The sequence below is a fragment of the Artemia sp. Qi Xiang Cuo genome, chromosome 10, assembly GCF_049724085.1.
Source record: "Artemia sp. Qi Xiang Cuo chromosome 10, ASM4972408v1, whole genome shotgun sequence".
Classification (NCBI taxonomy): Eukaryota; Metazoa; Arthropoda; class Branchiopoda; order Anostraca; family Artemiidae; genus Artemia; species Artemia sp. Qi Xiang Cuo.
The window spans coordinates 33215135-33230205 of NC_142803.1; the positions used below are offsets into that span (position 1 = coordinate 33215135).

The 15071-nt window shown below is 33.9% G+C and overlaps 1 protein-coding gene across 2 annotated transcripts in view; it reads right to left on the bottom strand.

Moving 5' to 3' along the window:
- The window catches only part of LOC148947683 (uncharacterized), a 232109-nt gene that overhangs the window by 22697 nt on the left and 194341 nt on the right, over positions 1 to 15071 (bottom strand). For both annotated transcript variants that reach the window (XM_089095360.1, XM_089095361.1), the window contains one exon: positions 11548 to 11677. In XM_089095360.1, the coding sequence (XP_088951486.1) occupies positions 11548 to 11677 (130 nt within the window). The remainder of the gene's footprint in view (positions 1 to 11547; positions 11678 to 15071) is intronic.

The following is a 15071-nucleotide window of genomic DNA, read 5'->3' on the forward strand; positions in this document are numbered from 1 at the left end:
AATTTCAAAGACGCTAAATTTTTTAAAATAAATGCGGTCCTGAGATTTTAATTACCATGGTGGCACTCGTCACAATAATACAACAAATACACGAACACTAGTTTTAGTAGCATGGGACCTAGCTTGGCTCAGTGGAAAGAATCCTGTGTGTATCCAGGTTGTCAAAAGAGCTTATCTGCAATATCTCACGAATGGCTATAGTTATTTTGAGTTCATAAGTTTATTATTAATCCACATTCACAAACAAATAAATAAATTAAACAGCACTTTCGCGCTGGAGAAAACCTATGAAGGTTTGCGATCGCGCGAAAGTCCACGTAACTATTTACCTATTAACTCAACTATTTACTTAAACCTCAACTATTTAATTAAAACAATTATAAATAAATAAATAACGAAATTAAAAATAATAATAGATAAATAAAATATAAAAGAAAAATAGTAATAACAAATACATTCTCCATCACTCATCAATACTCAACTCCCTCCCCCACCCTGCCCTTCCAACCTTAACTTAACCCCTACCTTCCCAGACCACCCTTACCACACCAGCTCGTTCCTCCCCTATCCAACCTACCAGCCATAATAAAATTTAACAAATTCCCCCCCATAAATAATCTTTTAAATTCTTTTTATATTGAGATACGTGTTCCGTCGCTCTAATGCTCAATGGTAGTTCATTTCATATTGATGCACCCAGGTGTCTTATTGAAAATGAAGATCTGGTACCATGACGTAAATCCACAACTACATTATCACTTTGCCTAGTTCCATAATTGTGTAGGTCACTATCAATTTGGTAAAAATTCTTAAAAACATTAGGGTTAAACCATTCTTAAACTAAAACACAAACACTGCAGCTTGGTAATCTCTTATCTGACATACATTAAGGAGCTTAAGGGACCTAAAACAAGCACATGCGTCATGCACATCCTGGACATACCTACAGATTGTTCTAACAGCTTTATTTTGTAGAACTTGCACTCTTTTATAGTTGCATATTAAGTTGAAAATTTCTGGAAATGTTAAAGGTGGTATTGCAATAAACCAATAGACACTAGGTGGATCCGATTCACTCTCTTAGTAACATATCTGAACTGATTTATGAACACTTAGTCAGCTATTTCAGAAGAAGAGCTTGGACCTTGATCTGCAGCAAGACATGTTATGGACCTTCTTACGCAGCTGCAGGTCAAACGCCCGAAGAGTGAAAGTGAATAAAAAAAAATTGACGAGGCAATTAAAGTAGCAACCCATTTAGGCTCAGAAACAGCAATCCCAAGGATATCATAAAAGCAAACGAATAGAATTAATATGTCATTCAGTTCACACGAGGAATATTATAGACAGCCAGTTTTATTCCCTTGTTGGACACTATCATTTCGGACTTAGAAAGCTGTTTTCCGTAGAAACGTTGGACACTTTTAAACTCAGTAGTTTATTGCCAGTCAATTGCATCGACACGAACAAACAACAATTCGCTGATACAATTCATGGCTTGTCAGCACAATACTGATCGGTATTAGGTTTCCCTTCCTAATCTTTTAGTGGATCTGCAAGGACCGGAGAAGCGAGAATATAGAAACCTCAGTGGTTTCGTCTGAGAGAAACAATGCAGACACAGGTAGAATACCTAAAACACTAGGAAAAACTTTACAGAAACAGAACTGCAATGCTGATATTTTCCCGAATATTTCAGTGATCTTGCAGATCCTCATGACCCTAACTGTGAGTGTGGCGTCTTTTGAGCAAATTTTTTCTACCTTGAGAAGATTGAAAACATGGTTAAGAAATAAAATGACAGAGGAAAGACTCACGGGACATGACTTTGTTTATTTTCATCGTAATATTCTCATAAGTGTAGAAAGTGTCATTGATAGATTTTCTAATAGCGGAAATAGGAGGTGACAATAAGATATATAATATTAATGGTGTTTCTATAAATGTGTTTTGTTGCTAGCTTTATAGAAGTGGTAGCTAAATGACGGATAGAAGCAGAGGCATGCAATTTTCAATATCAGTAAGGTAAGTTAGGCTTAATTAGCAATGTAAATTTTTGGCAGCGAGTCCCCCATCCAATTTATAAAATCCTGTATCTGCTATTGTCTTTAAAGCAACAAGGTTGGAAAAGATCCATATCAAGATGAGCTGTTAGGAGCTCGATTCAGTTAGGAGCTGGGCAAACGTCCAAAAAACGTGATGGAGAGGGATTCCCGATATCCTTCTTCTCGGAAGCTATATCCTATATTTTGAAATATAATCCTCCGTAAGTACCACGCAAAAAAAAAAACCGTGGTAACTTAGTGGTAACAAAAGAGAGGCTTCGGGGTTAAAAAACTAAAATAAAAAATTCGCATAACTAGTCCATGTAGAAATTGGAAATACTGAGACTAAAGCTAAAATAGTGGATGGAATGAGAGGAAGGAGGGGCTTCAATATAAAATTATAGATGAGGCAAGAAGAAACTAAAGAGATTAAACATGGTCAGCCCAAGATATTAAAAGAAGGCTTAGCAAAAGAAAGTAGATCTTGCCATAATGAGAAAGAGATGCATAATAAAAAAAATTAGAGGTACGATTTTTCTCCGAATTATCCAAGTAGGTTGGAACACCATTTTATTTGATTCAAACTTTAATATTGACCCACAGCAAAGTTTAATCCAACATCAAATGAGATCTTATTGCAGGAAATTATAAGACATGCTGTAGAATTAATGAATTTCAATTGATCACATGACTAATTAATATTATACGTAAGGTATACCAAATTGAATAGTTTCTATACTTCCCAGAGATAAAATTTTTATTAGAATTGAAATACTCAGGAACACAATTTATCATGCACATGAAATAAAATGCGGAGAAAATTATAAGCAAAGACTCAGTGCTCTTTTTGATATCAATCTGCCTAGTGAAAATATGTTCAAGTTTTTTAAGTTTTATTATTTCCTTTTTTCTCAAATAGACGGATAGATTTATCCAACAATTAATTCGAACAAAAAGATGTTTTTCAAAGAAAAGTAAATAGCTATATTAAACTAAGATGAGTGGAAATAAAGTCAAGTAGTAATTCAAGTGTAAATGAGAGCATAGATTATTATTAATAAACAAGATAAATCCAAAACGAACAGAAATTACAATAAATAATCAAGTTAAACTTACGACGAACAGAAACTACAGCAAAGTGTAGGGCTAACACTCCCTATGCCTTTTGAAGAACATAACGTCATTTACACTTCGCTTGGAACAATTCTTATTTCGAGCTGTGAGCTTATAAAATGTACAAATAAAAGAAGAAAATCATACTGACCTCGATTACCAAAAAGATTTAATAAAATGCAGATTGTCAGTTTAATATATATATATTACTATTTATTCATGAGTTTCGGCAATTTTGTATTTATTAGCGCTATAAAAAAGAAAACATTTAAAAAGTATTTTGTTTCCAGTAAGATGCAAATGACATTCTGGTCTAACAAGTCATAGGGGGCATATGTCCTAATTCGGTTTGATGTGCTTTCTGTTTGTTTTAAGTTTAACTTGATTATTTCTTGCTATTTCTGTTCGTTTTGGATTCCACTTGTTTATTGATAGTGATTTATGTTCGTTTTACAATTGAATTACTATTTGACTTTTTTCCGCTCGTCCTAGGTTTAATGTAGCTCTTTACTTTTCTTTGAAAAACTTCTTTTGTGGACTTAAACAAATTTTGATAGTAGTTGTACTTTAGAACTTTGGATGGATGGGTACGTGGAATATTATTTAAATGAATTGACTAAATAACTGCATAATCTTTGGCCTTCTATAGGATGTGACCTTTGTCATGTTACAACATTGAAATTAGACAAATTTTCATCGACCATAACCCTCAGCATGCCTTAAAAGTTTCGACATAATTCCTATAGACGTTAGTGTGATAACAGAGGTAGAAACTTTTGATCACCTGGAATAATCATAGTGTCATTTGAATTAGTTCAAAATTCCTCAATATATCATGAAAGTCTTAAAACTCTTTGCTGTTCCTGAGATATTACTCGTACGACTTTTTGACCGTCTGTATCCACGGAGTGTGTTCTGATTTAGTTCAGCGTAACCTTCAACATTCCCTGAAAGTTTCATCTTAGTACCCTTTTTGACAGTTTTGCCTTCAAAGTACTCTTTTGACAGTTAGTAGTAGTAGTAGTAGTCGTAGTAATAATAGTAGTAGTAGAGGTAGTAGTTTTTGTTGTTGTTGTTGTAGTAGTAGTATGCACATAGTGCCTTTTGGCTAGCTCAACATCCCTTTCAACATACCCTGAAAGTTCAACTTGATACACTAATCTGTTCTTGGGATAGTACTGATCAACCCTTTTGACAAATGGTTTGCACATATTGTGGTTTGATTTAGTTGAACTCACCCCTAAATATTCCCTTAAAGTTTCATCGCGATATCCTTTGCCTTAGAAGAAGTAGAAGCAGTAGTAGTAATATGTACATAAAGCCGTTTGTTTCGATCAACAACCCCTTAAAATGTTTAAATTAAAACCCCCTTTCCCTCCCAAAATATTGCTGATGCATCCTCAACATTCCCTGAAAGTTTAATCTTAATACCCCTGGTCTTAGGAATAGTATTAGCAGTACCAGTAGTAGCAGTACGCACAAAGTACTTTTCGGTAGTTTAGCATTCCCCTCAAAAAGACCCTGAACGATTTAACTGAATACTCTAAGCCACCAGTTCTCAAACTTATTTAGACATTGTACCCATTTTTACCCACAAAACATCTTAGGTACCCCTTCTCAGTTACCGGTACTAACCAAACTATAGCTAAAATATTGAACAAATCTTAAAGCCTTAACCCTTTTAACTTAAATACGCTAAATGTTTAAGTAAAAACAAAGAGATATTTTTTACAAACATTTTTATTTAAAAACAAATACACACAAAATTTAAAGAACAATAAGCACTTTCAAAGAGATTAGTGAGAAGGATGAGTTTGTTTCTCTTTACACAGTTTATCTAAATTGGGTTCTAACTTAGTTAAATACAATTTTAAATCATCTTTTACATTTAATTTGTTTCTAGATTTACTTTTAAGATAGGTTGAACTGGAGAAACCCTTTTCACATAAATAAGTGGTGGAAATCCCTTCAAGAAATTTAACAGCAGTGCTTGACAGTTCTTTGTATTCCTTCCCAACACCGATCCAGAAATATAACAATGTAGTAACAACAGTCAAATATTTATTTTTCGCATGGGATTACATGAGACTTCAATGAGTTTCTCCTTATGAAAGGTAGTTAGGTTAGTGTCCATAGCATCAGCATTAAAGGGGCAGCGTACCCTGTCTAACTGTTTCTCCAAGGGTGGAAAGTACTCTCTTATGCGGATCTTCAATGCATTCAAATGCTGGCTCATTTGAGTCTTGAGTTCAGTAAAATTAGATATGTTTTTCTCATTATCTTGCAAAAATGGATGTAATCTTTCAAACGGCTCGTAGTTGTTATTTTCTGTTTGTTTTTCTTAGCGAGTGATATTTTTTACCATTGAAATGTCAGAAATGACAGAAACACTGGACTGCATGGATAAATTCCAGATGTTTATTTTTTTTTTTAATATCACTTAAAATAAGCAAGCTTCAAAAGCCAATGAGAATCAGTAATACAGAAGATGTAATTCTTTTTGGAGTTCAAATACACGGGACACGACATTTCCCCAAGAAAGCCACCGTACCTCAGTGTGTAGCAATAAGTTATCAAGGAGGCTCCCCATTCTTGGCATAACATTTTAAAGTAACGAGATTTTTGAGGCCTAGTTTTTAAGAAGTTCACAATTTTATCAGGGAGGTTCTTAGCCACCAAAGCCTCTCGTTGAAGTATACAATGAGTGAACTTTACACTCAGTTGAAACCTTGTTAACATGACCTACAAGCCCCGTGATGTGACGGTTCATAGCCTTAACACCTTCTTTACATACCAACACACAGTTTTTCCACTCGAGCTGGTTTCCGGAAAAAAAAAAGAATCTAAAAACTTGAAATGTCTTCACCTTTTTTCGATGTTATAAGTGTTTTACAAAACAAAATATCTTCAATTACTTCATTTTGATAAACCACATACAAAAACGATTAGTTGTGCTATGCCAACGACATCCGTGGTTTCATCGAGTTGTATATCAAAGCAAGGACTACCTCAATTGGCTCCAAAAAGTTATTCTTTTATGTCCTACGCCATATCACTAACTCTCCTTGAAACTGTACCATGTGATAATGGAATTGTTTTTAACTTTTTTTGCCTCTTTCTCTCCAAACATGCAAGAAGCAATTTCCGCTGTGGCAAGGAGGATTAAGTTTTCACCAATAGTATGGTTTTTACCAGCCTTCACAATCAAATGACTAATTTTGTAAGAAGCTTTTACAGCACTTTCATTCTGTTCTGCACCAGAAAACTGTTTTACTGTGTTTTTCCTACTTTTAAGATCGTTCAAAAGATATTCAAAATACTGTAACTCCTTTTTTACTAAATTCTTATGTTTGCTTTTAAAATGGCGTTTTAAGAGAAAATGTTTCACAGAGTTGTTTATAAAATTTTAGAACAAGCAACACATTGGGGATTAGGCTCGTCTCAGCTTCCAGTCGAAGTGAAACCTAATTTTAAGTACAAATCGTCATATTTTCTATTTTTTACTTTCAGATTCATTTGTCAGTTTTTCGGGTTATTTTTTATTTTTTCCTTGGGCTGCTCATTAGTAATAAGACGTTCAGAATTACTTTCACTTTGTGAAGTTGATGGCCCAGAACTTTGATTCAGATTTTCATACGGCCTTTTCTTTAGGAGCCATTTATGCAATGTAAATTTTCATTGTAAAAATCACTTACGTACCTGAATCAATACACTGACGTACTGTTTGAACAGGATTGAGTTTCCGCATAATAACACAACACACCACAAAAATAACACAATACTGAGAGTGAGCTTGTAATAACAGGCAATACTACTGCAGTGCAGTGACACGAGAGACTGGCCGGCCTACACATCCACTCGGATGACTAAGCCTTAGTGGCGTGCTTACGTCAACATTCCCCTCCCGAAACCAAATGAGAGTCAGAAAGGGACAATTCTGATAACTTTGCCAGTCGTAGAGTTAAAGGGTTATTTTATTGTTTTTGTTGGTCGGCCATGTACCCCCTAAAAATTTTTGCGTTCCCCCATGGGATACGCGTACCACAGTTTGAGAATCACTGCTCTAAGTGGTTGCTGAGATAAGGCTGATACGCCTGTCTGACACCCTTCATGTATTTAGTGTGTTTTGATTTAGTTCAACATGTCCCTTGATATTCCCTGAAAGTTGCACCTCAATACCTTAAGCTTAGTAGTAGCCTCAATACTACTACTTAGGCTTGGTAGCAATAGTATTGGCAGTAGAAGTAATAGTACTGTTTATATAGTAACTTTTGGAGGGTTCATCATCCCCCTATGGACACCCTGAAAGTTTCAACTTAAAACTGTAAGTTGTTCCTGAGGTACTGCTGATACGGCCTTTCGACAACCTGCATGCACATAGTTTGGTTTAATTTAAATGAAAATCCCCTGAAAGTTTCACCTTGATTCCCCTAGCCTTAGCAGTTGTAGTCGCAGTAGTATGATTAGTATTTGTTGTAGTAATAGTAGTATGTACATAGTGCCTTTGGGTCAGCTCAACATACCCTGAGAGTTTTAACTTAATATCCTAAGCCGCTCCTGAGACATTGCTGATAGGCTCTTTTGACAGCCTGGATGCACATAGCGTGTTTTGATTTAGTTCAACTTTCCCCTCAATATTCCCTGAACACTTTACCTTAATACCCTTAGCCCCTTTGGACACCCAGGATCAAACATACTCCCTTTTCCAACAAAAAGAAACCTATATGAAAATAATAGGCTAATTGCATAACTTACAGGCCTTGCCTCAAGGGCTTGGGGGGGGGGTCATTTCATCCCTACAGATATATTTATTCGACCTTTCAACTAGGCTATGCTAGACAAAATAGCTGCCTCATAGCTTTGATAGGGTTTCTTTGGTGGGATAGTAGCAAGAAAGGGCATGGGAGGGGATCTGGTTGTCCTCCAATCCCTTTCGATTTTTAAAAAGGGCACTTAGAACTGTTAGTTCTAGTTTTAGTTCTTTAGTTTAGTTCTTAAAAAAAAAAACGTACACGTACACACATTGAAAAAGAAAATGCTGAATCGCCCATTACCCGCCAAAAATCAAGCCAGAGCGAAGTACCATGCACAATAAAGAACGCAAAATACATTTCATCTTGGGCCGAAAACAGCCACCGCAAGGGAAAGGTCGGCATAATCAAATTGGCTTAAAAAAGAAAATTATTCAGTGTTGGACGATGAAATTTTTTTGATGTTATTTGAGTTTTTTGGGGGGAAGGGGATATTAATCTCTACTGTACATATTGTGACAAATGTAAGCACGGTATCAACATAGAAAGACAGCTAAATATTGACAGATTGTGATGAAAGATAATGGCAAACTCAAGTGGCTGACTTATTTCTTACAATGAGCTACTGAAGTTTTCGAGATACCAAATTGATTAGATCCATAAGACATGAAGGCACATCTATCAAGTCAGAAACAGGGTTACCGCCAGACGAAAAAATGTCGTAACGTCCAACTCTTAAAAACGTAACTTTTTCGTAACTTTTGATAGAAAAGTCTCTTTTCAAGGAAGGGTGCCTTAATTTCGCTATCAAGAGCGGTACTTAAAGGGGAGAGGGGACATTCGTTGCATTTATAATTTTAATTTTTTTTTTACATAATAAAATTAAAAATCCTGCTTATCTTTTACCTTCACCCACGCCAGACCCCCCCCCCCCACCGAGGCGGGGATATATCCCCCGACTCCGGAGTGGGGTAGCGGGGGTGTTGTTTGTTTCATTGCACTTGTTTGTGTTTTTAAAAAAAATTGGTTGATTAATGGGTAGAAAATAAAAGGCAAATCAATAAACACGTTATAGCTTAGAGTTTTGAAGAAAATAAGAAAAACAACTAGGTTTTTTTTTTATTTATTGTTAAATTTCAATAAAAAATTTCTTAAAAAATATAGATTCTTAAAAATACAAAAACAATCATTTTAATAGCTCCTTTCCCGTCTTATATTTCATATTTTCGTGATCTCAGCCTCACCTCCTAGATTTTCAAAATTTCCCGCGACAACACCGAAAGATCATCTATTGGTAGATTAAAACAGTTTTTGTTTTGTTTTTATTATATCTAAACAAATCTTTAGAAATCGGTTAAGTAATCAAAACCAAGCATATCAACAATTATTTTAAAGTATGCTTTTTAATTATATTCTGTTTCAGAAACTTACAAACAAATAATTTTACACTCAATCTGTTTTGATGGGTCTCACAAGTCCAGACAGTCCGTACAAAGTCCGTACAAAGTCCGTACAAGTCCGTACAAAGAACTTATGGGAGAGGAGGTCAAACAATAAAAAAAAAAAAATTAAACCCATTTTCAAAATGAACAAAACAGTATATAATTTTTTTTCTCAATAAGCGCTTACGAGTTAAAAAACCGCGTTTAAAAACGTCACTGGGTTTAAAGAAATAAACATATTGTCATCGTAAAGTTTGATATATAAGGTAAATGAAGATTTTTGTTATCAATAATCCAAAAAATGAATCAGAACTATCCACAACCTTGACTTTTTTACCCACATTTCACTTATATTTAATATTTTCAAATTAAAAAAAAATATAATATCTCATATAAGATTACAACATAAGTTAACACAGCCTCAGGCTATGTTATTACCGTTGTGGTATCACTTTGCTATTGTACGCTAAGAATACTTACTACAAATACCATACTGTTATCTTCTTCCTAAAAATGTTCCGTAGTCTAGTTGTTATATTAATGAATAAAAGTTGTTTTGTAGGTGAATGGTCTTTTTTCTAATTTTTTACAACAAAATATTTACCATTTTTTTTATTTTTTTTTAATTTGAAAAAATTTTTGTGCACATTGTATTACAAAACACCCCCCCCCCTAATTTGCCGTGATACATCAATATGAGAATATTAAAAAAAAATCAACCCCAAAAAAAATTAATGTGATATTTTTAATTAACACGAAAACTTTCCAGAGACATAAATTACAAACACGGTTATACACTCAGTAAAAAGGGCGTTCGTATGATCAAGATTTACTAACACAGAGTGGGAGGGGGGGGTATAATTTAAAAAAAGTGGCCATGATATTTTGAAAAATTTTAGCATAAAATCGAAAATTCAGGCTCAAATAACCTACCTCAATGCTTAGATATAACCAAAAAATGGCTCATTTTTACCGTTTCATATATTTTGTCAATACCAGCTGTTCATAATCCCATATAAAAAAATCAACTTTTGTATATAGCCTGATATTATGTCAAACCAATCAGAAAGGGGGGATGAGGTTGTTATGGAAAGAATAATACATATATCATCTGTACTAATGTGTAACCAACAATGATAAAAGATATATATCAAATTTGGTTCGTCTCTTTTATATTTTCATAAATAATTTATTAACAACCTTATAAGTAAAACTATAGAAGAGATTCTTCAAACATAAGAATTATACTAACTTATCTAGGACCCAGAAAAAATTTAATCTGAGTACAAATTAAGTAGAGGTGTTTAATAAATGAGTATATTCAGTCTAAAAAAGACCATATTAAGCTAATGAAAGAGAATGTTATCTTAAGTTACTATGCGGGTAAGTGAAGTGGGTATTTTCTCATCCTAATAATTGATTTATTTCTTTGTAACATTAAATGATTGCGAAATTAAAAAATATTGTTCATTTGCTACTTTTAAAAAAAATTGTTGCGTATAATTTTGTTTCAGGTTTGAAAAAAATAGATTGCTCAACACAAATTAACAGAAATTATTCTAAACCGTCATAAAAGCCAATACCAATGACTAAACGATCGCACATAGATAAAAGGTGTTATCAGTCCAATCATTAGTACAATTTCATTCAAAACGTACCAAAAACCGTACGAACGTAACCTCGGTGGCAACCCTGGTCAGAAAACGAACTGGTGATGGCCAGCATCGACAAATCACAGAGGATGTGATGCTAGTTTCAATTAAATCGCCAATCATTAGGTGGAAAAGGGACCAGGTTTTGTTCATAGTTTTTACTTACATACATATTTGAGTACGGAGAATTTCTTTTAACTAAATGTTAGTCAAAGGGGTATTAATGAAAATTAGCCAAGTTGCCTCCGAGAAAAAATTATAATTGAATGACCAACACTTCTGGGTTATTATTCCTTATTTTTGAAAAATTTCCCTAACATCTGGAAAGTTAAAATAAATTACGTATATTTGCTATAATTCTTACCTAAAAATTTGGCCTTGACGTTGGATTCGACGAATTTGTCTTCTGAACAGCTCAAATAACAACTTTTACCATATTTTTCACTCTAAAATCTGACAGAAGTACATTGTCAATGAAACTGCTTAGTTAAATTCGCATGCAATTTTTAACAGTTTACAACTACGGTGAAGCTACAAGCAATACCTGACATTCCGATTTTCTCTTTTCTTTGCTATTTCCAATGATAATGTAATCTCTTCTATAAGATTCTAACCAGTCACACTGATGGTCGTCATTTGATTCCAAATGTGGTTGTTTGGGCCCAACATAAAATCTAAAAAATAAAACTTGCAGATTTTATCAGATTGGCTAACAAAAACTTGTAGAAGTCTAGCAAATTGGCAACACACCAGGAAACAGAGACCCATTTCATAGCCCTGAAATAGAGAAGCATTTCATAGCCCTAAAATAGAGACCCATTTCGTAGCCCTAAAATAGAGAAGAATTTCATAGCCCTAAAATAGAGACCCATTTCGTAGCCCTAAAATAGAGAAGCATTTCATAGCCCTAAAATAGAGAAGCATTCCAAAGCCCTTAGACGATATTCGAAAAAGTAAAAATTGCCGATTTCCTGAAAATACGCTAACACTTAGTGGCCTTCTACTATAGCAGAGAAATTTGTGAACTACCGTTTCATTAGATTTCTCTTTCGATTTTTTAAACCGTGTTCAATCTTTAGTAGGAGTAAGTATGATGAAAAATAACATCAACATATCAAACCTTTAAAAAAATGGGGAAACCACTATTCTTCTCAAGCTACTTTATGGTCTTTTTAATGCCATTTTTTAAACCATTAATAAAAATGTTAAAAAACATTTCCCATAAAACAATTTTTCAAAGAAAACTAAAGAGCTCCATTAAACCAAGAATGAGCAAAATTCAAGTCATAATCTTCCAAACGTAAAAATACCACAAATCACAATCAATAAATAAATGAAACTCAAAACGAACAGAAATTACAATAAATACCCGAGTCAAGCTCAAAACGAGCAAAAATTATCATGATTAGGGCTGATAACCCCCATGCCTGCTCAAGACCAGAACAAAATTTGCTCAAGTTTTTGATAATTTTTTATTTATCAAAGTAGGAAAAGTAAAAACATTTCAAACGTATTTTATTTTCAGTAAAGTACAAATTGCGTAAAGTGCAACTTGTTTTGTGGAAAAAGTTTTTTAAATTAATTCCTGTTCGTTTTTTATTGACATTAATATTTTACATATTTTCAGTTTTTTCTATTAGAATCCATAGTATGGATTGCTATTTGTATGTTGGAGAAACTTTTTCAGCAATTTTTAATCCTAATACAAACAGAATTTTTTAGTTTAATTTTATAGCTTCTGAAATGGACCTGAAAAATAATACTTAATACCATTCCCAAATAGATTCTATCTATGCTCTTTAACAAACTGGATACACTTATACTCTTTTTATTTATTTAAATAGGTGTCTTACTGGCAATCATAAACATAATGCCTTTAGATTTATTTTAAAACAACATTTAGTTTTAAAGCATAATGGGCCAATAGCATGATTGTAGGGGGTTGACATGCTTAATATCTCTAAAGACATAGTTGCTGGACCGTTCTACTATGCTGAACAAAATGCCTGTCTAAAAAATTTCACTGGATGCGTTTGGAAAATGAATGGGCTTGAGAAAAGGGCTGCTTGCTCTCCAATCTCTTGTTACCCTTAAAAAGGGCACCAGAGCTTTTAATTTTGAATTGAATTAGCTCCTTTAAAAGTTTCAATGATATTTCTACCTATTATAGAGTGGTGCCTATGATATTGCTTATATGCCCTTTTGAAAACCTGATGCATACATTTTTTTTCCTTTAATTGAAACGTTCCCTAAAAGTTTCATCTTAATAACCTTAGCATCATTAGTACATTAACTGTAGTGGTAGTATTAAAAGTATACATATAGTGCCTTCTGGCTAGAGCAAAATCCCCCACAACTTACCCTTAAAAGTTTAACTTGATAATACAAGTTGTTCTTCAGATATTGCTTTTTCAACTTTTTGAAAGTCTATATGCTCATAGTTTGTTTCGATTAGTTCAGCATCCGCCCAAAATATTCCTTAAAAGCTTCACCTTAATACCCTTAGCTTGCGCAGTAGCAATAATTATAACAGCATCATTAGCAGTATGCGTGTAGCACCTTTGGTTTCTTCAGCATCCCCTTCAACACACGCTAAAAGTTTCAGATTAATACATACCAGCAACCATTCCTGAGGCATATCTGATTCGTCCGCTTGACAACCTGTGGGGGAATAGTGTGTTTCGATTTAGTTCCGTACAGTTTCTAGAAATCCCAAAATTTTCGCCTTAATATCCTTAGTTTTAATAACAATAGCAGTAGTAGTAGCAGTAGAATTAATTGTTGTAGCCTAAGCTTTAGTGCCAGTAGTAGCAATAGAAGTAGAAGAATAGTAACGGTAGTAGTAGTATAAGTAGAAGCAGTAGCATTAGGATGTACATATTTTCTTTTGGTTAGTTCAACATCCCCCACAACAAACCCTGTTAGTTTCAACTTTCCACACCAAACTGTTCGTAAGATATTGCCGTTACAATCTTTTGACATCGTACGTACAGAGGGCGTATTCTCGTTCAGCTCATCTTCACTCTTAAAAATTTCTTGAAAATTTTACTTACATACTCTTAGACATAGTTGTAATAGTAGTCACAGTAGTAGCAATGACACAACTAGTAATAGTTTTGAATAGCGATAGTATTACTAGCAGTAGTAGTATTCAACTATTTCCTTGCCTTTTGATCAGTTGATCATCCCTCTCATCAAGTCCTGGAAGTTTCAACTTAATACAATTAGCCATTGCTATGACATAGCTGATATGTCCTTTTGATAACCTTTATGTTCATATACATTTTTAAATTGTCATCTCAATGCTCTTAGCCCTACAAGTGGTTGCAATAGAAGTAGTAGCAGTAATTGTAGCAGTAGCAGTAGTATTAGCAATAATGTGAACATATTACCTTTTGGTGAAATGATTTTCCCCTTGAAGTATTCTCTTAAAGCTCAAACTTAATACCCGAATCAATTCTCAAGATGCCCTGTTTTGCCAATGTGCATGGACATATCGTCTTTTGGTTTAGTTCAAATTTCCCCTTAATCCTGTATATGGAGTAGTGTGGTAGTTGTAGTAGTATTGGTAGCATGCAAATATTGCCTTTTTGATTATCTCCCTTATTATTTCCTGAATGTTCATAATTAATATACTCAGTCACTCCTGCATTACCCCCTTTTGACATTTCGTATACAAATAACGTGTTTTGATTTAGTTCAACACTCAACATTCTCTGAAAGGCTCACCTGAATACCCTTCGTCTTCTTAGAAAGAAAAGTTCAAACATGCATACCTTTCTCAATAATATATACTATAGTAGTATCCCCAGGATGAGCTTAGGCAGAGTCCTATCCCTTCGAATCTAAATCCTGACACTTTTTTAGAAACTTCTTAAAGACGCAGGTGCTCTAAGAGATGCAACTGCTTGTTACGTAATAAGCTTTCTTTACTTATGCAAATGAATTCTTTGAATGTTATATAACAGGGAATGTTTTCATCAAGACATTTAAAGACGTTCTTTAAGACCCTTTTCTTTAAGACATCCTTCAAGACGTTTTAAGACATTTCAAGACGTTTTTTAAGAC